We start from the raw sequence: 25,164 nt of genomic DNA, 5'->3' as shown, positions 1-25,164 counted from the left end.
CAGAGACGCGGGATTTCCAGGACAGACAGACGGAAAAACCCTTAGGCAATTATATATATAGATGGAGCACTGTGTGGCTATTATACAGTATTAAGCATCATGTGGGGGTCATTATACAGTATGGAGCACTGTGTGGCCATTATACAGTATGGAGCATCATGTGCGGCCATTATACAGTATGGAGCACTGTGTGGCTATTATACAGTATTGAGCATCATGTGCGGCCATTATACAGTATGGAGCACTGTGTGGCTATTATACAGTATTGAGCATCATGTGGGGTCATTATACAGTATGGAGCACTGTGTGGCCATATTTTTTTGTTTATAATTATTCTTTATGAACAGTGTGATCAGCAGTGCAAAATGGGTGTGGTTGGGACATGGGTGTGACCAGTGAATGGGTATGGTCAGAGGCGTGGCCTAAAATTTTCCGCGGCGCATGTTGCGCGCGGCAAACTTTGTCCCTCTTTCCCAGCTTCAAAAGTTGGGAGGTATGGTCAATGGGTGCAGAAACCCTACAGATCAGCAAAAAGAATTGACATGCTGCGGAAAATAAAACGATGCAAATCCGTGAGGATTTTTCCGCAGCATGTGCAGAATTCTCAATTTCACATTGACTAACATTGCTTGTGCACTACACTGCTGATTTGATGCAATTCTGCACATCCAAAACAGCTGCGGATCGGCATCAAAATCCGCAATATGCACATAGCCTTAGGGTGCGTCTCCCAGTTGGAATCAACCAAAACCCTAGCTGTGCCTCTACCTCAAGTGGTTTCGGACAGTATTTTGGTCAGTTTCGTGGATGTGGGAGTTATATTCTACTTCTAATTTATTTAGTGAGCAGATGTGGAGCAGAAACACCTCACGAATTAACATGTCGCGATTGTTTCCTACACGCCAATAAATTCTCTGAACCTACTGTAAGCCCAGTACACAAAAGTGGCGCTGAAAACAAAAACGTGACCAGAACAACGAGAACCCGGCATAAATCCCAGCTTTTCCCGCTCTTCCCCAGCATGGACCGCGCCTGCCCGCCCTGTCTGAGGTAATCCTGCGCACAGGTGTATACACCACCGCTCGTGCTGCTCCCCACAGCCAATGAACGCGCACAGACGCGGGAGCTCGGCCAGAAACCTGTCAGCTAACGGGCCTGTCCCGGAGGCATTAAGGGTCACCGTCACCGGCGTAGCGCAGGCCGGTCCCTCCTCTCCCCTCCCAGGAAGCCGCGCATCCCAGCCCACCAGCCAACTTCTCCAAACAAAGAGCACACTGCCAGCATCTCCCCGCTAGCCGTCACATCCTCGCTGACAGCCAATCACGGGCTTCCTTTCATTCGCTCCAGCGCGTTTCACTGATAATCTCGAGGACCGCAGTTGGTGGCTTAAGCCCGGTTCACGGATTGGTGAAGACTGTGCGGTGGGCGGGGCGGCAGGGAAGTGTATGGTGGGGTTACTAAGGCCCCGCCACTGCTTCCGGGACACCCGTATTTACCTTTCTCATCGCCGTACACCGTGGGCTGTACCGGCTCTGACGGTGCAGGTGGCAGGTATGTCAGAGAGGGGCGCCGTGGCCCTGCTACAACTGCTGGGGAGCTGTATCGTGCCTCGCCACTGCCATGGTGACCGCCTGGGATTCATTATGCTGAGGAATATGGTGCCTGTGGCAGGACTGCTGCAGCTGCTTCAGCTCTTCTTTTCAGTCACCTTGTAATGCCCTCCCTCCAGTATGTAGCCTCCTGAGCTCCCAGTCAGTGCTGGTCCTGTATAGTGGGTGCAGGGTGACAGGCCGGGCCCACGTCTCCTCTCTCAGAGCACCCCTGTGCAAAGTGTTTGCCCTGATCAGACCCCCATGTGTGGCCAGGGACCCCCGGATGCAGCACCTTGGGACTTCCCCGGTACGTTCCACTGATGTTTCACGTTATGGGGTCTTTCCATGCTCGCCATCCACTGTACACCCTCAGTATATGCGTGCGCCCTCACCACAGCTTAGTTATTCCGTCCATCCCCAGGAAACAAGCCTAAGGAATGAGGTCTTATACATGATCGCTGGTTCAAAACCTCATTGCCAAGAATCTGACATCAGGATGAGCCTCGAAGCAAATTGCTGCCAAGTGACAGTTCTCACGCGCCCTACGTGATCATTTCAGGTTATATTCCGCAGCGCTTTACAGATATCATGATCATTATTATACATTTTTATGGCGCCATTTATTCCATGGCGCTTTACACATGAAAGGGGCAAATATAGACATGAGCAATAGAAGACACACAAGTACAGGAGGAGAGGACCCTGCCCGCGAGGGCTCACAATCTACAAGGGATGGGTGAGGATACAGTAGGAGATTGGGGCTCCCGATATAAATGCCTTATCAGTACGTCCATGGAGTGTAGGAGGAAACCCACACAGGGAACACATACAAACTATCTGCAGATTTAATTGGTGGGATTTGACCCCAAAACCCCAGCGCTGTAAAGCTCCAATGATATATATTAACACACTTCCAGAGATGGTCAATCTCTGTACAAGAAGAGACAATGGTCCTTAAATATTAAAATATTTACAATTGAGTCCTCACTGGTTGATACCGTTTAATGACATTAAAAGGTATCAACCACTGAGGACTCTCAATTCTAAATATTTTTCAATCTACTGGCTAACACGGTACCAGGATATATATCTTTCCTGTAGCTTACATATAAAAAAAAATATAATCCACATTTTTTAATTTCAATTCAGTTAAAGGGGAAGTTTAAAAATCAAGCTTAAGATATCACCATCAGCAGCCCGGAGGAAAAAAGTCTAGCAGTTATCACATTAGTGGTCTTAAAAATCTGATAATAAATCATTGTTCTATTTAACAGTTCTATGATTTAGTGCTTTAATAAAGTGCAAACAGTGCTGAAAAGCTACAACTTGTACTTCATCTACATTATTTAATAGAATAATGTGCTAGAAGTAACGTCTGGACAGGAATTGGTATTGTCGAATATAAGATGTAGAAAATGCTGTGTGTAAATTGTAAGGTGGAGGTAACAGTAGGGTAAAGTGTTCCACTATAAGAGCCTTTGTTAATCAGTCCCCTACATAAGGTTCAACCTCCCATACTGTTAGTACTCCTGTCCAACAACAAGTAATGGAGCACAAGGAATAATCATGTAGTCAAAATAATACCAGGTAGAACTTACTGTAGTGCTGAATAGAAGACCCATGTATACTCGGGCTGCCACCCCCGGGCATATATGGTACCTGGTATTATTTTGACTACATGATTATTCCTTGTGCTCCATCACTTTGTACTCATGTCCAACAATACCAGCATGGGAGGTTGAACCTTATGTAGGGGACTTAGAGGAACAATGTACCTTACAATTTGCACACAGCATTTTCTACTCCTTATATTCAACATTACCAATTCCTGTCCAGACGTATTTTCTAGCACGTTAGTCTATTTAATAATGTAGATGAAGTACAAGATGCAGCTTTTCAGCACTGTTTGCTCTTTATTAAAGCACTAAATCCTAGAATTGTTAAATAATAAATCATTGTTCTATCATATTTTTGAAACCACTAATGTGATTTCTACTAGACGCTGGTTTACTCTGGGCTGCTGATGGTGATATCTTATGCTTGATTTTTAAACTTCCCCCTTTTAAATGTATTAAAATGATGATGGATAAACTTTGGATTAATTTTATAATATTTAGACTATCGTACCTTCTTGTACAATGATTGAACATCTCTGGCAGTGTGTTCATCTAGAGTATTTTGAAGGTGTCTCAAATCGGTATAATCTAAAGCTACAGTGCTGCCCATTAATCTTTTTATTTTTTAAGCTGTCCAGGATCTAAAATCTATTTACTTTTTTTCCCCAAAGTATATCAACTGCCAAAAATAAAAAAATAAGTCCCCTCTAATTGTCCACTTTCTGGTGAATTTAAGGCGTTTGTCCAGTCCAAATCGATACTTATGTAGTCACTCTGTGACTACAGACTTGTGAATCCCCCAGCGAACGCATTGTGCGCTGCAAGGGTTTGCCAGTTTCTGACCCGAGATCGGAGGCTATATATGCGTTAGGCTAGGTTCCCATTGCATTAATGGGACCGCGCTAACGGACAGCATTGCACGGCAAAATTAACGCCGTGCAACGCGTCCGTTAGCGCGCCCATTCACAGCAATGGGGACGCGCATCACTAGTGCGTGCCATTTTCGGCACGCGCTAGCGATGTGCCGGTGTTTTGTGGCGCACTGCGGAGGCTGCTTGCAGCGTCCGAGGCGCACCCGAGGTCCGTTCTCCGCTCTTGCAGATCGGAGATCTGCGAGAGCGGGGATGTTTAACGCGACCCCTTTACAAAACATTGCGTTAGCGCAATCCGCTAGCGCTAGGCGCGAAACGGATTGCACTAACGCAATCTGAACCTAGCCTTATACTCCCGGTAAGGGCCAGTTTAGTGGGCGTGGCCTCCCTCCATACATTTGCATTGAGCAGGGCCTCGCTCACTAGACTGCTGCGTCACTAGTCGGGACACGGCCTTGCTCCATAGAAGTGTATGGAGAGAGGCCATGCCCTCTAGAAGGGCACTGGCCTGGAGTATGTATAACACATACATCACCGCCGTTCCCAGCTCAAAACACTGCAAATCTTTGCAGCGCACGATGAGTGCGCTGGGGAGTATTCATAATTCTACAGTCATACAGAGTGCCTGCAGACTTATCATTTTGGACCGGCAAACCCCTTTAAGCAGTTCCCACAACCAGGGTGGATTTGATTTAAATCTAACTGATTTAAATCACTAGTCAGTAAGTCTTGATTTAAATCAGTGATTTAAATCAAAGTTTCTACCTAAACTAGTTCTTGCTACTTTAACATGCAAGTAGATGAAGATTTTTGGAATCACTTTTTATATTACTTTTTTCTCCCCAGTTTAATGGGTTAATCATTCATATTTGGACACCACTGTTCTGTTGTACTTAGGAAGGAGAAAAATAATCCTGACCTTAATAACAATTTAAATAGATTTATTCAACTGAAACAATAACAACATTACAGCATAAGGTATTTGCTTAAACAAACATCTATGTTTGTTAACTAATTTGGCTAAACAAAATATATATATATTATAAGAAACTTAGACTGTCAGCCCAGCCGACACATGAAAAACTTAAATACTACTGTCCCTGCTGTCCTCTGTAGCTCACTTGTCATCATCTTCATCATCATCTTCTTCTTTGTTCCTATTCATAATCTGGAAAAGAAAAACAAGCTTTCCTGCTTTATTGGGTCCCAACCGATTTCTCAATTTAGAATGAATGAGTCCAAAGGAAGAGAATATTCTTTCAACGCCTGCAGAAGAAGCTACTGCGGTTAAAAGTGAAATCATTACTTGAACAGTCTCTAAATCCAAGCGCTTAAGTGACTTCCACTAGTTTACTGGTGTGACCTTCCTTAAAATATCTTCAGCAAACATACATTTCTTGAATGGTTCCCCCTTATCTCTGAAGTTTATTATAGTTGGCATTAAAGATGGATGATTGCTGGATACCCATGTCATAGCTAACTCCTCTTCCTCAGCACTTAGGTTTTGACCCTGATATTGGATATTGACAATATTTGCCAAAAAATAAGCTGGAGTCAGTGCTTGTCCCATTCGTTTGTTTACTGCTTGTAATTTAATTCTGTCCATGTTTAGTTCTGTTTTTAAGTGTTCACTCAGTTCCTTCCAAATTTCAACAGCATCCGCAATAAAACAGCTATTTTTCTGTATTTTGTTTAAAGCTTGAGAGATGGGTTTCAGGAAGCTCAGCATATGTTCAACATTTCTCTTAAGCCCAATGTTGAGGATTTTGGCCGTGACAGTGCCATCTATTTTCTCGATTTTCTTCACAAAGTGTCATCAGAATAGGCCAGTTTTTGATATACTGCTCAAAACAGTCCACCACAGAGTTCCATCTAACATCTTGTGGGAGCGTTAGCTTGGTTCCACCCATCCTTTTCAGAGCTGCTGCAGCAAAATGATTATTACGGAAGTATTTAGCAATTTCAACAACATTAGCCTTTATTTCTGGAACACTTAAGTCTTTGGCTAAGAGGTAGACCACAGTACCACCAAAGCAAATAAACTAATGGCAAAAGGAATGTAAAATCTAACAAATTTTATTATAATAATAAACCAAAATTAAACATGTATCGTAAACACCTAGGTACCTCAACCACAGCTAGAGGCCACTAGGAGTAAAGCACAAATCACAAAATGCTATGTTGGTAGATGACAGGCACAATATACATATATGCACAGTATGTTGTATTACAAGGTACACCTAGAACCTCCTTATACCGCACTTTAGTTAAAGCCACTGGCACAAGCCTAAGTGGGAAACAGCCGAGGTAAACTAGTCATGTGTAAAATTCACTGCCTAGATGCTGCCAAAGCTACCCACATAGTTACTATGTATTGGTATATTACCTGTGATGTGCCCGCGTCCTAGTGCTGCGCAAACCCAGGGTTGCGCACGATTAAGGTCTTTTTCTCAAAAAGTCCTTTTTTTTTTTTTTTTTTTTTTTTTTAAACATTGATTTTTATCCACCCTGCCCACAACCACTTAGATGCCTGGATTGTCTACGGCATCCTCCAGCAAAATGTGCTGTTTGCCTGGTGTTCCACTCCTGACACCATCAGCAATCTGCCAGTTGCCACAGCCACTGCATTTTTTAGGGGATTGTCTCTGATGAAACAAGCCTTTCAAAAAGGGGTGTTCCTTTACACCATATTGATGTTCTATCCAAGGGATAGGACATTTAATATTGGATCTGTACCTCCACGGATGAGCTGTTATGTGCGTGTGCAAATAGAATACAGCTGCAAAGTTCTGCTCCATTCAGTACATAGTTGCCTGGTACTACAAAATGGTTCATATAAATAGGAGCTGTTCCACAGTACCCGGTGGAGGCTGCTACACAGTGAATGACTGCAGCTCTGTTCCATGCGTTTACATACGGCAACCGCCAGAGCAACTAATTTATTAGTGGCGGTGCAAGGTATCGGACCCCTCACCAATCCAATATTGATGATATAACTTAAAAAAAAGACTTGGGCCTCAATTCATCGAGTAGTTTTCTGGCACTAAACGGCTTTAACATTTTTGCACTAAAGTTTTGCAACTTTGAGTTTTTATGCCATCCACTGCTAACTCTGCAACCTGTTTGAAAAGTGAGTGGTGATTTGCACAGATGGGATGTTCCTGGGCATGGCCAACAAATTAATCGTAATTTTACATAAAAAAAAAAAAATGTCGGAAATTATGAGAAATGAAGGCGAGTCCCTGACTGGCGTACGTCGTACGGCTGCGCACAAGAGCAGAAAGATGCAGCAATTTCATTGAGCACACGCCTTCTAATGAACTGGGCTCGTCTTACGCCAGCGCACTTTTCATCAAAACTGGCATAAAAGATGGTAGTTTTAATTAATCGGGGTCTTAGTTTGTTAAAATGTAGTAAATACATAATCTTTATATTTCCTCCCCAGGACAAATTCTCATGGTGGGGGCAAGCAGCAAGTAAGCCACCTCAATGGATGCAGAGAATGATGTGGCATTAGATATCTTAATTACCAATGTCGTCTGTGTGTTCCGAACGAGATGCCATTTAAACCTGCGGAAGATTGCATTAGAGGGGGCAAATGTCATATACAAGCGTGAAGTTGGCGTGAGTTTTTTTTTTTTTTTTTATTCTTGAAGTCAGATAGCATGGGAGCATGATATTATGGGGATGCACAAACCATTGTACACCTCTCTGCACTTACCGTAACTTTTTTTTTTCTATCTTAAATTTTTAGAAGGTGCTCATGAAACTTCGAAAACCCAGAATAACTGCTACAATCTGGTCATCAGGAAAAATAATTTGTACAGGAGCAACCAGGTAATGAGAACTGTGCTACTGCATTAAGGGTTGTCTAACCCTGAAATTCCAACTTTTTTTTTAAAGCTAATCAATGCTAATATTGCATTTCAAATCCACCTCCTGCCCTATAAATTTTCTTTATATTTTTTACCATTCGTTCCTTTTTCTTTGCTTGCATCCAGTTTTACATGCTACTTTTCTAGGTTAGGTAGCTTCCTGTGCTCTTTTCAGGTTTTGCTACGTTTTTTAGCTGCAAATAAAAAAAAAAAAAATGTAATTAGTCTAAAACACATGTTTTATAAACTGAGATTTATTCATCAAAAACGCAGAAAAATGCTGCATTTTTGGACTCTCATTGCTTTATATATATGAAAAATGCTGAAAGAATTGTCATGCTGCAGAATTGGAAAACTCTGCAGTCTTTAAATTCAGGAAAAAAAAACATGAGATTTCCAAGGTCTCATAGCTTTTGCTGGTGCTGTAAAAAGCTGCTTCTTATTTGTGTAGCCCCTTCACCTCCAGCCTGTTTTCACCTTTCTAACCAGGACAAATTTCTACAATTCTGACCAGTGTCACTTAATGTGAATAGCTCTGGAACGCCTCAATGTATCCCAGTGATATGGAGATTGTATTTTGGTTTTTTTTGTTTGTTTGTTTTGTGACATATTTTACTTTGTTAAATTTGCAACTAAGATCAATTTGCGTTAATTTGTGAAATTATCAACATTTCCCATATGTCTACTTTACATCTGCGTAATTTTTAAGCAATATTTTGTTAAAACTTGATCAGAAATTTCACTTTCAAATTTTTCCAACAAAGTTTACAAAACTGTTTTTTTAGGAGCCACGTCACATTTGAAGTGACTTTGAGGTGCCTGTGTGACACCGTTCTAAAAAACTGCACCCTTCAAAGTGCTCAAAACAACATTCAGGAAGCTTATTAACCCTTCAGGTGCTTCACAGGAATTATAGCAATGTGGAAGGCAAAATGAACATTTTAATTTTTCCCACAAAAATGTTAATTTAGCCCCAAATTTTACATTTCTACAAGCATAACAGGAGATAATGAACCATACAATTTGTTCTGCTATTTCTCTCGAGTACGCCGATACCCCATATGTGATGGAAAACTACTGTTTAGGCCCACGGCATGACTCGAAATGTAAGGCTAGGGTCACATTGCGTTAGTGCAATCCGTTTAGCGCTAGCGGATTGCGCTAACGCAATTTTTTTAACGGGGCCGCGTTACGGGGTCGCGGTAACGTCCCCGTTTTCTCGCAGATCCCCGATCTGCGAGGGCGGGGAACGGACCGCGGGCGCGCCGCGGACGCTGCAAGCAGCGTCCGCGGCGCGCCAGAAAACACCGGCGCGTCGCTAGCGCGTGCCGAACATGGCACGCGCTAGTGCTGCGCGTTCCCATTGCCGTGAATGGGCGCGCTAACGGACGCGTTGCACGGCGTTAATTTCGCCGTGCAACGCTGTCCGTTAGCGCGTTCCCATTAACGCAATGGGAACCTAGCCTAAGGAGCGTCATTTGGCTGGAAGAGACAGTGAATGCCATGTTGCGTTAGCAGAGCCCCTGATGTGCCTGTACCGTGGAAACCCCCACAAGTGACCCCACTTTGGAAACCACACCCCTCAAGCAATTTATCTAGAAGTGTGGTGTGCATCTAGAACCCACAGGTGCTTCACAAAATCTAAAACCAAGTTTTTCTTAAGGGTAACAAGAAAATGAACCACCCAATTAGTTGTGCAGTTTATCCTGAGTACACAAATGCCCTATATGTTGGGGAAAACAACTGTTCAGGCAGGCTTTGCTCATATAGTTTTCGGCACTGTTCTGCATTTGTAGAGCCCTTGTACTTCCAGAAGAGTTGTAACCCCCAGAAGTGAAACCATTTTGGAAACTACACCCATAAAGGAATGAATCTAGGGGTGTGGTGAGCATACTGAAACTACAGGTGCGTCACAGAATTTTAACATTGGGACATGAGGATAAAAGTAAAAAAAAAAAAAAACGCAAATGTTACATTAGCAACAAATTTTTAATTGTCACAAGAGAATAATAGGGGCAATTGGACGCAAACATTAATAAAGCAATATCGTCCGAATGCAGCAGTACCCTTTTTGTGGTCATACACTTTTGTTTGAGCGTATGGCAGGGATTAGAAGCAGGGCTGTGGAGTCGGTGTCGTAGAGTCGGTATAAAATGGACTGACTCCTAAAATATATAATAAATTGGGTTCAGAAGTTCAGTGCAGAATGTGCTGTGAATTTTTTCAGAAGAATTTTGGAAAGTTATGAAATGTCTTATAAATGTTTGTTCTGTTCCTGATCTAAGGATCTTAGCTTTTAGTTGAGAGAAATCTGTTATGCACATGCTCAGTAGTGAGGCAGTCTGAGTTGTGGAGTCAGGGAAATTGAGAAGTTGGAGGTTTGGCTTACACACTGCACAGCCCTGATCAGAAGAGCCATTTGGTTTTTCTGGAGCAGAGTTTCCTGGAGTTGTTTATGGGCACCATTTGCAGAGGTCCCTATGGTGTCAAAGCAGCAGAAACCCCCAAAAGTGACCACATTTTTCAAATTGCACTCTGGTAATCATTTATGGGTGTAATGACCATTTTGATCCCACTGGTGTTATCCAGAAATTAGAGCACAATTGATGTTGCGTGGTGAAAATTGCAAATATTATTTTAATCAAATTAAAATGTAGTGCCAGGGAAAAATCATCAAAATGTGTATCATGTAATCGCTTTAAAAATATCTTTAATGGAAAAAAAAGTATTAAAAATAACAACACAATAAAAGGTCTAACAATAACCTAACAAATCCCTAATCTTGCCTGCTGTCCCTTCCTATCAGTGGGGGTTGGCACCCTATTAGATAAGTTTTTTTGGCGCCCCCACTCCACGGCGGCTGTCCCAAAATATAGCGCTGATAGTTCCCTAATATGCTATAGGTGGGAAAACAGCAAGCAAATAAGAGATGAAGGGATAGTGCTTATTGATTAAAGAGCAGTAGGTTATTGTACCAATTGGCTCCCTCATATACCAATGACGTATACTAGTCTACAAAAAGATCCAATATACCGTATATACTCGAGTATAAGCCGACCCGAGTATAAGCCGACTCCCCCTAATTTTGCCACAAAAAACTGGGAAAACTTAATGACTCGAGTATAAGCCTAGGGCGGGAAATGCAGCAGCTACCGGTAAATGTCAAAAGTAAAAATAGATACCAATAAAAGTAAAATTAATTGAGACATCAGTAGGTTAAGTGTTTTTGAATATCCATATTGAATCAGGAGCCCCATATAACGCTCCATAAAGTTTATGATGGCCCCATAAGATGCCCCATATTAAAATATGCCCCATATAATGCTGCACAAAGGTTAATGGCCCCATAAGATGCTCCATAAAGATATTTGCCCCATATAGTGCTGCACAAACCTTGATTATGGCCCCATAAGATACTCCATACAGACATTTGCCCCATGTAATGCTGCACAAACGTTATGGCCCCATAAGATGCTCCATACAGACATTTGCCCCATATAATGCTGCACAAACGTTATGGCCCCATAAGATGCTCTATACAGACACTTGCCCCATATAGTGCTGCACAAATGTTGATTATGGCCCCATACAGTCACTTGCCCTATTATAGTGCTGCACAAACGTTATGGTCCCATAAGATGCTAGTAATCGGAACATGGTCATGCAAATTATCCGATCCGATTATCTGCATGTTTTGGTGCGGCTTTGGTGGTGTTTTTTTTTTTTTTTTGTTTTGTTTTTTTCATGCGTTTTTGGGGCTAACTTGTCTCTTTATGTATGCTAACAAAATTGAGTGCCCCCAGAGGAAAAACAATACTTCCTGTAGAACCATACCTCTACATCCTTTGAAAAGCCAGCAGCAATTCAGCCACCGCGTACAGTAAAATCACACTATATATATTGTCAATGACATACACATATCTATGTATGTGTGTGTGTATAAATATATATAAATTTATTTCAGTTCTTCAATACAAAGTGAAACTCAGTCATTACAAATAGTGATCTATTTCAAATGTTTATTATTATTATTGGTGATTTGAGTTCTCATTGGCTGTAAACCATAAAGTCATTATCTCAGTAAAGTAGAATAATTAACAAAAAACACTTGCAAAGGCTTCCTAACCATTTAAAAAGATCCATTAGTCTCAGTAGGCTCCACAATCATGGGGAAGACTGTTGACTTAACAGATGTCCAGAAGGCAGTCATTGACACACTCCACAAGGAGGGTAAACCACAAAAGGTCATTGCTAAAGAAGCTGGCTGTTCAGAATGCTTCAGTGGAAGGAAAAAGTGTGGTGGAAAAAGGTGCACAAGCAACCGGGATAACTGCAGCCTTGAAAGGATTGAAAAGAAAAGGCCATTCAAAAATTTGGGGGAGATTCAGAAGGAGTGGACTGCTGCTGGATTCATTACTTCAAGAGCCCCCACACACAGACGTATAAAGGACATGGACTACAAGTGTCGCATTCCTTGTGTCAAGCCACTCATAGTCATGACCAATTAACAACGCCAGAAGTGTCTTACCTGGGCCGAGGAAAAAAAGAACTGGACTGTTGCTCAGTGGTCCAAGGTGGTGTTTTCAGATGAAAGTAAATTTTGCATTTCATTTGGATATCAAGGTCCCAGAGTCTGGAGGAAGAGTGGAGAGGCACACAATCCAAGCTGCTTGAGGTCTAGTGTGTAGTTTCCACAATCAGTGATGGTTTGGGGAGCCATGTCATCTGCTGGTGTAGGTCTACTGTGTTTTATCAAGACAAACTCAGCACAGCTGTCTATCAGGAAATTTTAGAGCACTTCATGCTTCCCTCTGCTGACAAGCTTTTTGTTGATGAAAATTGCATTCTCCAGCAGGACTTGGCACCTGTCCACACTGCCAAAAGTACCAATACCTGGTTTAAAAACAACAGTATCACTGTGCTTGATTGGCCAACAAACTCGCCTGACCTTAACACCATAGAGAATCTATGGGGTATTGTCAAGAGGAAGATTACACCAGACCCAACAATGCAGATAAGCTGAAGGCCGCTATCAAAGCAACCTGGGCTTCCATAACACCTCAGCAGTGGCACAGGCTGATCACCTCCATGCAACGCTGCATTGATGCAAAAGGAGCCCCGACCAAGTATTGAGTGCATTTACTGAACATGCATGTCAGTAGGCCAACATTTCGGATTTTAAAATAATTTTTGAAGCTGAGATAATGACTTTTGGGGTTTCATTGGCTGTAAGCCATAATCATAAACATTAACAGAAATAAATACTTGATATAGATCACTCTGTTTGTAACGACTCTATGCGAGTTTAACTTTTTGTATTGAAGAACTGAAATAAATTAACTTTTTGATGATTGATGATATTCTAATTTTGTGAGAAGCACCTGTACAGTATATTTCACTTTCAGCATTCTGCAGCATGAGGCCCGCTACCTCTTTGCATTTCATCTTTTTTTTTTTTTGCAGGAATATTGCTCAATTAATATTTTGATTTGTGACTAATTCATAAAATGATTTGTTCCTTTTTTCCAAGTGGTCTTTCGTGGATTAGTTAGCTTTTCTGATTGATGTAAAAAAATGTGGCTTCTTCAGAAGTTTTACATTTCAAATTTACGAAAGGAGACTTTCTTTGACTCTCAAAAATTGGAGCGAGCTTATTCCAGTCCGCCCTGTTGTGATTTTATAAACACCAGTTATGATGCCTTTTGCGAAATTTTGCAAAGTGTGCAACTATTTTTGGAAGAAATAAGTAACGTAAAACAAATTAAAATGAAAGCGGGAAAAACGGTTATGGGCTTGGCACATAATTTAATTGGGTGCGCCATTTTGATGAATTTGGCGCAAAAAGATCAGAGCAAAGCACATCAAAAGTTACTTAAAAACTGCAAAAGATGTATATGGCTCGTAAGTATTAAGAAGGCCTTAACAACCATTGAATGCCTATGTTAATTCCTTCAAATCTTTGTATTTTCAGAAGGCTGCCAACTAAAAGTGACCAGTTACAGCAAAACAATTAACGTACTTTATGCCCATAGGAAATGATTCCCTAGACAATCTAACTGTAGTAATACTAAAGATAACAAAAAACTGCATGCATTAGGTCTGGAAAGCCCCAAAAATTCTGAAACCATTGGTTTTGTAGTACCTGTATATTATTTTCTTTTTATAAACATTCTTTATTACCCTTCTGCACTTATACTAGTCCTTTTGGCCCACATTAATCCAGACTCGTATTTTTCATCCTGGTCTTGAGGAGTTGATCTATAGCCAGTCGCTCCTGATTCATTAAGAGGTGCATGGCTGCATCCCGCCCCAGCCCCGGAGCATGACAAAAAATAATGTGAAATTGCCAAAATACACAATATTTTAGCACAGCCTCCATTTGCACCACATTGTAGCGACTTTTTAACGCTTATGGCAGAATTCTGGTATGAAAGTTTTAAAGGGAACCTGTCACCCCCAAAATTGAAGATGAGCTTAGCCCACCGGCATCAGGGGCCCCCGATGTATCCTGAAAGATGAGAAAAAGAGGTTAGATTATACCTACCCAGGGGGTGGTCCCACTGCGTTCCGGTCCGGGGCCTCCCATCTTCTTACGATGACGTCCTCTTCTTGTATTCGCGCTCCGGCGCAGGCGCACTTTGTCTGCCGGGCCTCTCTGACTTTTCCCGGCACCTGCGCACTGCAGTACTTTGCTCTGCCCTCAACAGGGCAGACAAAGTACTCCTGCGCCGGAGCCGCAGCGTGAAGACAAGAGGACATCATCTTGTGAAAATAGGAGACCCCGGACCGCGACACCCATCGGACCGAACCGCAGCGGGACCGCCCCTGTGTGAGTATAATCTAACCTCCTTTTCTTATCTTTGAGGATACATCGGGGGCGTATCTACAGCATTCCAGAATGCTGTAGATAAGCCCCTGATGACGGTGGGCTTGGCTCATCTTCGATTTTGGGGGTGACAGGTTCCCTTTAATGAACTGGAGCCTTTGTGTTTTAGTACATGCTAACCCATTGGTGTTTGAAGCTTTTTCACACCATTTATTTATACAGTTATACATTCAAAGGGCTATTCTCATCTCACCCATGTAATAAAAAATAATAATAATAATCTTTATTTTTATATAGCGCTAACATATTCCGCAGCGCTTTACAGTTTTGCACACATTATCATCACTGTCCCCGATTGGGCTCACAATCTAGAATTCCTATCAGTATGTCTTTGGAATGTGGGAGGAAACGGAGTGCCCGGAGGAAACCCACGCAAACACGGAGAGAACATACAAACTCTTTGTAGATGTTGTCCTGGGTGGGATTAGAACCCAGGACCCCAGCGCTGCAAGGCTGTAGTGCTAACCACTGTGCCACCGTGCTGCCCTTGTATGGCTAACATGGTAATTCCCAACTCTCTAGAGACAGTAGGACTATGATAATAGATGGGAGTTTAACCCTTCCGGACTTACCGGTATCTTCTTTAAGGTTTATGTTGATTATTTGCAAGCGAGAATCGTTTTACACCACCTTATTCTGCACTGGAATTAAAGCATATACCTGACTGAGCCATTAGGGTCATACACAAAAATAAAAATTCAGTAATTGAAGTATGTTAAGTTGCCTACTACCATAAAAATGCCTATGTTCAGAGGGCATTATACACTGTTTACCAGCACCTGGTTAAGAGGGTGGAAACTTAGTTGTTCAGTGTGGTCCCACGTTCAGTGCATAACACATTCTCTGTAGTTATTACATTTTTATAATCATTTTAAAAAGCTACTACACCTTTATTCTTTTTAAGCCAATAATTTTGGGATTCTTCGTGCCATGCGCCATCTACTTAATTTTTAATGAATTTAAAAAGAAAAGAAGCTGTTCCTAAAAATGTAGAACTACCTAGTCTATGTGTATTCATTTTTACCAAGGTCAAGTACAAAGCCTTTGCGCCTCCACTAGTTATCATCCTTGTGTCCTCTCTGTCACCATGGATAGTAATGACACGCTGAATATGTTCAATAACCCAAACAAATGATCAAACTCCTGCTATAGATTAGATGAAACGCTGTAGAATAGGAGCAAGGATTTTATTTTATGTTGGCACTTTTCTATTAACACCTAGTAATGTCCTGGATTGTGTTTCAGTGAAGAAGAAGCCAAGTTTGGTGCTAGAAGATTGGCTCGTTGCCTCCAGAAGCTTGGATTTTTGGTATGTTTATCTTTGTGGAAAGTCGTTTGGGAGAAAAAGTATTCTTATATACAACATAGGAGGAGTAGTGTCAATGTGACGGCAAAGCTGTAGTTTAATGGTGGAGAGGGGGGAATAGTGTGGCAGTACAGATTTAGGGAATGAGAATAATATACAGTCCGTGCCTATGCATTAGATTGTATAATTTCACGAGAGACACTGACATTCATCTGCTTGTACAAATACGTTCGAATCGCTTATGTATATGTTAACCGTAATAACTTTACTCAAACACTTTCCGTATTTGCTGCTCATCGCTAATAATATACTGTATATTTATTTGATCATTATTCACTGTGTTAATTTTCATATATTCTAACAGGTGAAGTTCACAGAGTTTAAAGTTGTCAATGTGCTGGCAGTGTGCACCATGCCATTTGAAATAAGACTACCGGAATTTACAAAAAGTAACAGACCTAATGCCAGGCAAGTTTTTACTTGGGGTGCAATTTCCTTTTTGTTTTAGGTTTTCCAACATTTTAATTAAAATGTTATTGTTTTTATACAGTTATGAACCTGAACTTCACCCTGCCGTTTGCTATAGGATAAAGTCTTTAAGATCAACACTACAGATATTCTCCACAGGAAGTATTACAGTTACAGGTAATCATTGAATACTGGCCAGAAAGAAAAAAAAAAAAAGGATCTTACAATAAAATTAAGTGTGCAGCGAAGGACTATCCCTAAGTAGTGGGTGTTAAGAGAATATACAGCAAGCACCATGGCCCTCTTCATTCTCCCAATTATGGTAGTTTCAGGGACTGGACCATTAGGCTACGTTCCCACTGTGAGTTTTTGGATGCTGCATATATTTGCTGCTCCAAAAACACCGCATCTTACAGTTTCAGATTTATATAAATCTCATTCCCACTGTGCCTTTATTTTGCTCCGTGTAAACTGACCTGCAGTGTGTGTTTCAAATCCGCAGCATGTTAAAGGGAACCTGTCACCCCAAAATCGAAGGTGAGCACCAGCATCAGGGGCTTATCTACAGCATTCTGTAATGCTGTAGATAAGCCCCCCCCGATGTATCCTGAAAGATGAGAAAAAGAGTTTAGATTATACTCACCCAGGGGCGGTCCCGGTACGATGGGCGTTGCGGTTCGGTACGGGGCCTCCCATCTTCTAACGATGACGTCCTCTTCTTGTCTTCACGCTGCTGCTCCGGGGCAGGTGTACTTTATCTGCCCTGTTAAGGGCAGAGCAAAGTACTGCAGTGCGCAGGTGCTGGGCCTCTCTGACCTTTCCCGGCGCCTCAGCACTGCAGTACTTTGCTCTGTCCTCAACAGGGCAGATAAAGTACACCTGCCCCGGAGCCGCAGCGTGAAGACAAGAAGAGGATGTCATCGTAAGAAGATGGGCGGCCCCGGTCCGCGACGCCCATCGGGCCAAAACCGGACCGGGACCGCCCCTGGGTGAGTATAATCTAACCTCTTTTTCTCATCTTTCAGGATACATAGGGGGCTTATCTACAGCATTACAGAATGCTATATATATGAGCCCCTGATTCCGGTGGGCTTAGCTCATCTTCGATTTTGGGGTGACAGGTTCCCTTTAATTTGTCATGCGAATACATTGAGTTTTCTGTACAGATTTTCCCCGTAGACTTGCATTAGTTGTGGAGAATCCCCAGTTAAAAAATACACAAGCGTTTTTAGTGTTTTTCCGCTGTGGACATGTAATGGCACATAAGTATATCAAAGTTTTGTCCATGCTAAATACCAGGAAGTATTAAAAACAAAAGCAACTTTATTTAACCCCTTCGCCCCGCAGCCTGTTTTCACCTTCCGGACCAAGCCAATTTTTACAATTCTGACCACTGTCACTTTATGAAGTCATAACTCTGGAACACTTGAATGGATCCCACTGATTCTGAAATTGTGTTCTCGTGACATATTGTACTTCATGGTAGTTGTAAATTCTTTGGCATAACTTGCATTTATTTGTGGAAAAAAAAACGGAAATTTGGTGAAAAGTTTGCAATTTTCAAACTTTTCATATTTATGCCCTTAAATCAGAGAGTCCTATCGCACAAAATGGTTAATAAATAAATGTCTAATTTACTTCAGCCCAATTTTTGAAACATAATTTTTTTTGTTAGGAAGTTATAATGGTTAAAAGTTGACCAGCGATTTCTGATTTTTACAACAAAATTAGCAAAAACATTTTTTTAGGGACCACCTCACAATTGAAATGACTTTGAGGGGCCTATGTGACAGAAAATTACCAAAAATAACACCATTTTAAAAACAGCACCCCTCCAGGTACACAAAGCCACAATCAAGAAGTTTATTAACCCTTCAGGTGCTTCACAGGAATTTTTGGAATGTGGAAGAAAAAAAAAACATTTTACTTTTCTTTCACAAAAATTTTCCTTTAGTTTTTTTTTTTACTTTTGTAAGGGTAACAGGGGAAAATGGACACAATTTTGGAAACTAGACTCCTTAGGGATCTTATCTAGAACCCACAGGTGTTTCACAGTTTATAATGGTAAGCCGTAAAAATAATAAAAAAACCACATTTTTGCCACATAATTCGTTTTTAGTTCCAAGTTTTGCATTTTCATGAGGGTAACAGAAGAAATTGCGCCATAAAACTTGTTGTCCAATTTCTCCTGAGTAGGCCGAAACCCAACATGTGGAGGAAAACAACTGTTTGTGCTCACGGCAGGGCTTGGAAAGGAAGGAGTGCCATTTGACTGTTTGAATGCAAAATTTGCTGGAATAATTAGCAGTTGCCATGTCGGGTTTCGAGAGCCCCTGATGTGCCTAAACAGTGGAAATCCCCTACAAGTGACACTATTTTGGAAACTAGATCCCTTTGGGAACTTATCTTGATGTGTATTGGGCACCTTAAACCCCCAGGTGCTTCACAGAAGTTTATAATGTAAAGCTGTGAAAATAAAAATAATTTTTCCTGCAAAAATCTTCAATTTGTTGTGCAATTTCTACTGAGTTCTCTGATACCCCATATGTCATCAAAAACTACTTTTGAGGCACAGTGCAAAGCTCAGAAGGGAAGAAACCCCATATTGCAGTGCAGATTTTGCTGCACTTATTTGAAGGTGCCATTGTTACATTGGCAGTGCCAACTCAGCAGAACCCCCCCCCCCATAAGTGACCCCATTTTACAAACTAAACCTCTCAATGAATTCTTCTAAGGGCGCAGTGGTTATATTGACACCACAGGTGTGTCACAAAGTTTTATACCATTGAGCAGTGAAGATAAACTAATTTACATTTTTACCACCAAGATTGTGTGTTAACCCCAAGTTTTACATTTTCATACTGGGAAATCGGTAAAAATGGCACCAAAATTTGTCCTACAACTTCTGCTGAATGTGGCAATTCCCCGTATGTGGTTGTACAGTGCTACTTAGCCATATGGAGAGACTCGGGAGGGACGGAGCACAGATTTTCCTAGAATAGTTGGCAGATTCCATATAAAGAGCCCCTAAGTGCTAAAAAAGCAGAATGCCCCCTCAATTGACCCCATTTTGGAAATTATAACCCTTTGGGGCTTTTTCTACAGATGTAGTGACGATTTTGACTCCATGGGTGTTTTCCAGGAACAAGCAGCAGTGGATGTTGCGGAGTGGAAATTGCAAACTGCCATTGTAGTGACCAGTACGTTATGCCCAGCTCCGGCTTCTGGAGACACGCACCTGTAAATTAGGCAGGCTGTCATCACTACAGAAATGACAAACGTGGGGGTTAAATGTGGTTTAGGCACACGGGGTCTCAAAAGGGAGTGGGGGCATTTGGATTTGGGAGCAGAGAATTTGCTGAATTTCTTTTGGCGAGTGAGGAGCCATTTCGCTTTTCTAGAGCCTTTGTGCTACCAGTAATGTGGAAGCACACTATATTTCCGTTAACAGATGACAGACCTGAGTGAGGACTTGCTTTTTTTTTGTGGATTGATTTTAAACTTTTATTTTGAACATTTTGCATAACATTTATGATCACATTTATCTGACGCTCTATGCTGAGCTCTTACATCAGGGTTTCCATCTAAATCTGAGTGACATGATTCAGATGAAACCCCCAATGGATCCATTCATTATAATGAGGCAGCAGTCTTGCCTCTGCTCAACGGTGTCCCTTTTTTCAGAAATGCGCAAAACTGTCCGACGGCACTTTTTATGCAATCCTAAAAAGATGGACACCGCTGGATCACAGGTCCTATGGTGTCCACAGTGCCTCCATCTGCTTCTATGTAGGGAATCTTCTGCTAGTTCCATCTGAATCACTGATTTCAGAGATTTAAACAGAAACCCCGGTGTAAGTGCTCAGTGCAGAGCGCAGGATAAATGTACACTGAGCAATACTGCAATCTTTAAGAGGCAGGATAAAAATATCAACACCATGTGAAGAATTGGTTTTATTTTTTTTACGTTGTTGCTCCTGCGGTCGGTATAAATGATTAGGCGAATTTATTCTTCGGTTCGATTACAGTGATACCAGATTTATATTGTTTTTTTATGTTTGACTGCTATCACACACTACTAAAAGATGCTTTCTATTGCGAAAACTAGTTTTTGCATCACCATATTTTGAGACATATAATTTTTCCATATTTCGGCCGACCGTCATATTATTGTTTGTTTTTTGCAGGACAAACTGATGATTTTATTGGTACCATTTTCGGGCACATGATATTTTTTGATTGCTTTCTATTCTGATCTTTGGGAGACAGAATGAACAAAAACCAGCAATTCAGGAATTGCTTTGTTTTTTTTTATACCATCCCGCGTGTAGTAAAATTGTTAAGGCCACTTTTTTCTTCGGGTCAGTACGATTACAGCAATATCCAAGTTATATAGTTGGTTTTTTTTTTTAATGTTTCGGCGCTTGTACACAATAAAAACTATTTTATAGAAAAAATAATAATTTTGCATTGCTTTATTCTGAGAGCTATAACTTTTTTTTTTTTTTTTCTGCTAATGGAGCTGTATGACGGCTTGTTTTTTTGCGGGACAAGATGACCTTTTTGACAGTACCACTTTTATTTACATTCATCTTTTTGATCTTGTTTTATTCCACTTTCTTTCTTTTTTTGCAATATGATGATAAAGCGAGCAGCGACTGACAGGCAGGGAAGGAGGCCACCTTCCCTGAAGGATCTTGCAGTCGAGAGTCTCCATGGAGACCATCAGGACGTCGCAATCACATCACGTTGTCCTGATGTCCTGCACCCGATCGCCGCTGCGCTCAGCGTGAGGCCGCGCGATCAGTGCGCCGTACCTGTACCGCTGTTTGCAGGAACTCAGCTCCCGCAAAGCAGCACATGTCTGGAAGGGGTTAAAGTATGACACTCCAACTAGCGATAAAAATGCAAGGTACCCAATTTAAATAGGTGCAAAACTTCACGAAAAGCTCGTGGGAGCATAGGCTAACAGATCATACATTGATGGGCTATTCTAAACATAAGCCATAGAAGGCCTGCACCAAAGTTTTATGGTCATGGTCACCTTACCAGTCTTTTCAACGATACAGTAGTTATGTCAGTATGGTCATTTCCTTTAGGCTTTAATTGCAAACTACACAACATATTCCTTATTTAAATATGTATGTTATTCATTTGTCTAGTATATTATACCAGTCTTTCTCTGAGGCCTCAGTTATTTTTTTTTTTCATACACAAAAATGGTCCGAATGTCACTTTGGTCAGTGTCAGTTTTTACCATCAGAGTTTCATCCAGTTTTGTCAGATTAAAAAAAAATATCTGATGGAGGTTTCTTAAGCTTTTCATATGAAACTGTGATAAATGGACAGCTCACGGATGGCATCCAAGTGCGGTCCCGTGTTTTTCACAGACCCATAGACCTGAATTGGTGACTTTCCTCTGCCATTCAGCTAAAAATCGGACATGTCTCCATAATTTTTGTAAAAATACATTTCTCACGAATAGGTCCGAACGCTATACATAAAAACAAATATGGGACTTGTATGAGAAAAGTAGACGTCAGAATGAGCCCTAAGTGCTTTGTGTATTTTTGTTTTTTTTCTCTAGGTCCAGATGTGAAGTCCGTTGCTACCGCTGTGGAGCAAATTTACCCTTGCGTATTTGAAAGCAGAAAAGTAATTTTGTAAATAACCACTTCTACGTTGAGATTTTATGTCCATGCACCTTTTTTTAAGAAGAAAACGACAAATAAAGAATAAATCTGTAACTTGATCAAATAAACAGGACCAACAAAGGGACAACTCTTTTAATTGTCTTTTAGTCAGTGCGGAGACGCTGCACCCAGAGACATTTCTGCGTTTTTAGGAAAGGACTGTTTACAAGACTTGGACCTGCTGCTTTGAAACGACTGTGCTATTTATTCGTGAAGTAATTCCCATGTACTCTTACGGAGAGAGCTGTAATGATGTGCACTAACGCAAACCCTCTGTTTGAGCTTGTGGTTTATTTATAGCCTTTTCGTTTTGGTTTTATTTTTTCTATTTTTTTTTCTAATATGGGCACCAAAGAAACTGTTAAAGTTTTCTTCTCACTCATTGAATGTTTTATAAATGTTCTGTTGTCATAGCACAAATGTTTTCTTTTTTTTTGTCATGTAAATATTTTTTATTAAAAAGAAACTGATAAAAGGTTTGTAATATTTATATTCCTGTGCCTCAGTTGCTGCATTGTCATATGTTTGACGTGATGTCAAACTGACATTGCTAGCTTTAGTGCAGGCCTGCACAACATACGAAGGTTGAACACCGTGGCAGAGGGGCAGTATAGTGCTCGTCGGCCCCGGCGTGCAGCAGCATGATGAGGTCATCACACTGCTGCCGGGGCCTCATAGGCAGAGAGTAGTGATGAGTGAGTATACTTGTTGCTCGGGTTTTCCAAAGTATGCTCGGGTGACCTCTGACTATTTGTTAGTGCTCGGAGATTTAGTTTTCATCACGGCAGCTGAATGATTTACAGCTACTAGCCAGCCTGAGTACATGTGGGGGTTGCCTGGTTCCTAGGGAATCCCCACATGTAATCAAGCAGGCTAGTAGCTGTAAATCATTCAGCTGCCGCGATGAAAACTAAATCTCCGAGCAGTCATAAATATTCAGAGGTCACCCCAGCGTGCTCGGGAAAACCCGAGCAACGAGTATACTCGCTCATCACTAGCAGAGAGGCATCGGGCACTGGTACACACTCCAGTAGGAACTGAAAAATGTCTTATTTTAGATGAAGGGAGGGTTGTATTACTGCAAGGGCACATAATGTGGCAATTAGTTGGGGGAGGGGGGATTTTGAATGGAAGAATACAATAGCAAGGGACAATGTGTGTGTGTGGGGGGCTATTTTATGCAGGAAACACATTAAGGGGCAAATTATTCAGGGGGAGAATATAGGAGATTTGTATTTATGGAGCAGTATAATGGTACTTTTATTTTTAAGTGCACCATGCTGGGAATCGCTGCAGAAGACAAAGAAGGCAAAGCTCGAGAGAGAACCTTTTGGATGTGAAATGTCATCATGTTGTGCGTACTACGTGGAAACAAAAGGGATGGGAACGGCTCCCAATCAGAGAAGATGTCACCTATAATGTACCTGGATGTAAATGTTTATTTGGGATCCTGCCTGTAGTTCCTGTATGGACCATAGTCTGATGATGGCTGGTAACAAAAAATCCCAGTATCTCCTTACTATTAAGGACATACTGGGAATTGTAGGTTCATGCAATAAAATATATATTGGTATGACCCAGTAATGTGGTTGATCGCTGTACATAATCTTGGTGCTGTATACAGGTAATGACTGTCGCTTTGGTGCTGCACTCATGCCCTGATGGTGGTGAAGGTGGACTGACACGTAGCAGAACATATAGCATTCCAGAACATGTTTCATGGCTATGTTAGATCTTTACCCCCCAAGGGTGGTTTGCATGTTAATGACCAGGCCAATTTTTACAATTCTGACCACTGTCCCTTTATGAGGTTATAACTCTGGAACGCTTCAACGGATCCCGGTGATTCTAACATTGTTTTCTCGTGACATATTGTACATCATGATAGTCAAATTTCTTTGATGACTTGCGTTTATTTGTGAAAAAAAACGGAAATTTCTCCATCGCCTTTTATTGGGGGACACAGGAACCATGGGTGTATGCTGCTGCCACTAGGAGGCTGACACTATGCAAATAAAAAAAGTTAGCTCCTCCTCTGCAGTGTACACCCTACCGAAAGGAAGTAGGATATTCAGTTTAGCTTAGTGTCAGTAGGAGGTGGACACGGGTCTTTCTTTAGACCCTTATCTACCTCAATGTGCGTCGTTTTCTTTCAGGTGTTTTCCGGAGGGATACAGGGTGAACAGTCACACCTGTAGTCCCACAATACGGACTATGAGTACGGTGTGTACTGCCACCCTGTATCCTCATAGATCCCACAGCAGGACCAAGAGCCTAGCACACAAGCGTGCTCCGAAGTCCGGTCCCAGCTCCGTCCCCCACCCACTCGCCCACCAGAGCCTGTCGGTTGGAGGAGACAAGGACGTCCATCATAGCTCCCTGGACATCTGATACCTTCACCGGTTTGAGGTTAGTAACAGACGGCATGGGATTTTTAGGTGAGTATTCCTGCTCCCCTTCCTCTGGGTCCTTCTCGGGGTGGCATGGGAGGAGTCGTGTCGCCTCCACGTGGCGGCCCCTTTGGGCGGCCGCACTGCTCCCCCGCACTGTCTGGGCGACCACACTACCCTTTTTGCTGCGGCCGCTCCTGTCCCAGAGTGGCGCGGCAGCCCTTCTGGCAGCCGCGCTGAATTTTAGTGCAGCCTCTCCTTCCTCTCTGGCGCGGCGGCGTGCATGTCTCCTCGCGCGGCGGCCGCGCTGCTTCCCCCACACTGTCTCAGCAGCCGCACAGCCCCTTTTTGCTGCGGCCGCTCCTTTACCCGAGTGGCGCGACGGCCCTTCTGGCAGCCGCGCTGAATTTTACTGCGGCCGCTCCTTCCTCTCTGGCGCGGCGGCTCGCATGTCTCCTCACGTGGC

The 25,164-nt window shown here is 42.0% G+C and overlaps 1 protein-coding gene across 1 annotated transcript; it reads left to right on the top strand.

Annotated features, from left to right (window-relative positions):
- Window positions 1-1,406: 1,406 nt before the first annotated feature.
- Window positions 1,407-22,779, top strand: TBPL1 (TATA-box binding protein like 1). Its single transcript, XM_069725997.1, has 7 exons — window positions 1,407-1,551; window positions 7,526-7,704; window positions 7,835-7,917; window positions 16,087-16,150; window positions 16,512-16,615; window positions 16,698-16,792; window positions 22,203-22,779. Exons 2-7 carry the CDS (start codon window positions 7,570-7,572, stop codon window positions 22,280-22,282), a joined length of 561 nt encoding a protein of 186 aa, XP_069582098.1. The 5' UTR covers window positions 1,407-1,551; window positions 7,526-7,569; the 3' UTR covers window positions 22,283-22,779.
- Window positions 22,780-25,164: the final 2,385 nt, after the last annotated feature.

Source organism: Ranitomeya imitator, chromosome 5, assembly GCF_032444005.1.
Source record: "Ranitomeya imitator isolate aRanImi1 chromosome 5, aRanImi1.pri, whole genome shotgun sequence".
NCBI classification, from domain to species: Eukaryota; Metazoa; Chordata; class Amphibia; order Anura; family Dendrobatidae; genus Ranitomeya; species Ranitomeya imitator.
The sequence above is the reverse complement of the archived record's forward strand: the minus strand, read 5'-3'. Positions and strand labels throughout refer to the sequence as shown.

Bases quoted from the DNA above. Each gene is read 5' to 3' on its own strand.
- TBPL1 (XM_069725997.1), top strand. From the start codon at position 7,570: ATGGATGCAGAGAATGATGTGGCATTAGATATCTTAATTACCAATGTC. The intron at 16,151-16,511 runs GTATGTTTATCT...ATATTCTAACAG, and splicing joins TCCAGAAGCTTGGATTTTTG to GTGAAGTTCACAGAGTTTAA. The intron at 16,793-22,202 runs GTAATCATTGAA...TTTTTTCTCTAG, and splicing joins AGGAAGTATTACAGTTACAG to GTCCAGATGTGAAGTCCGTT.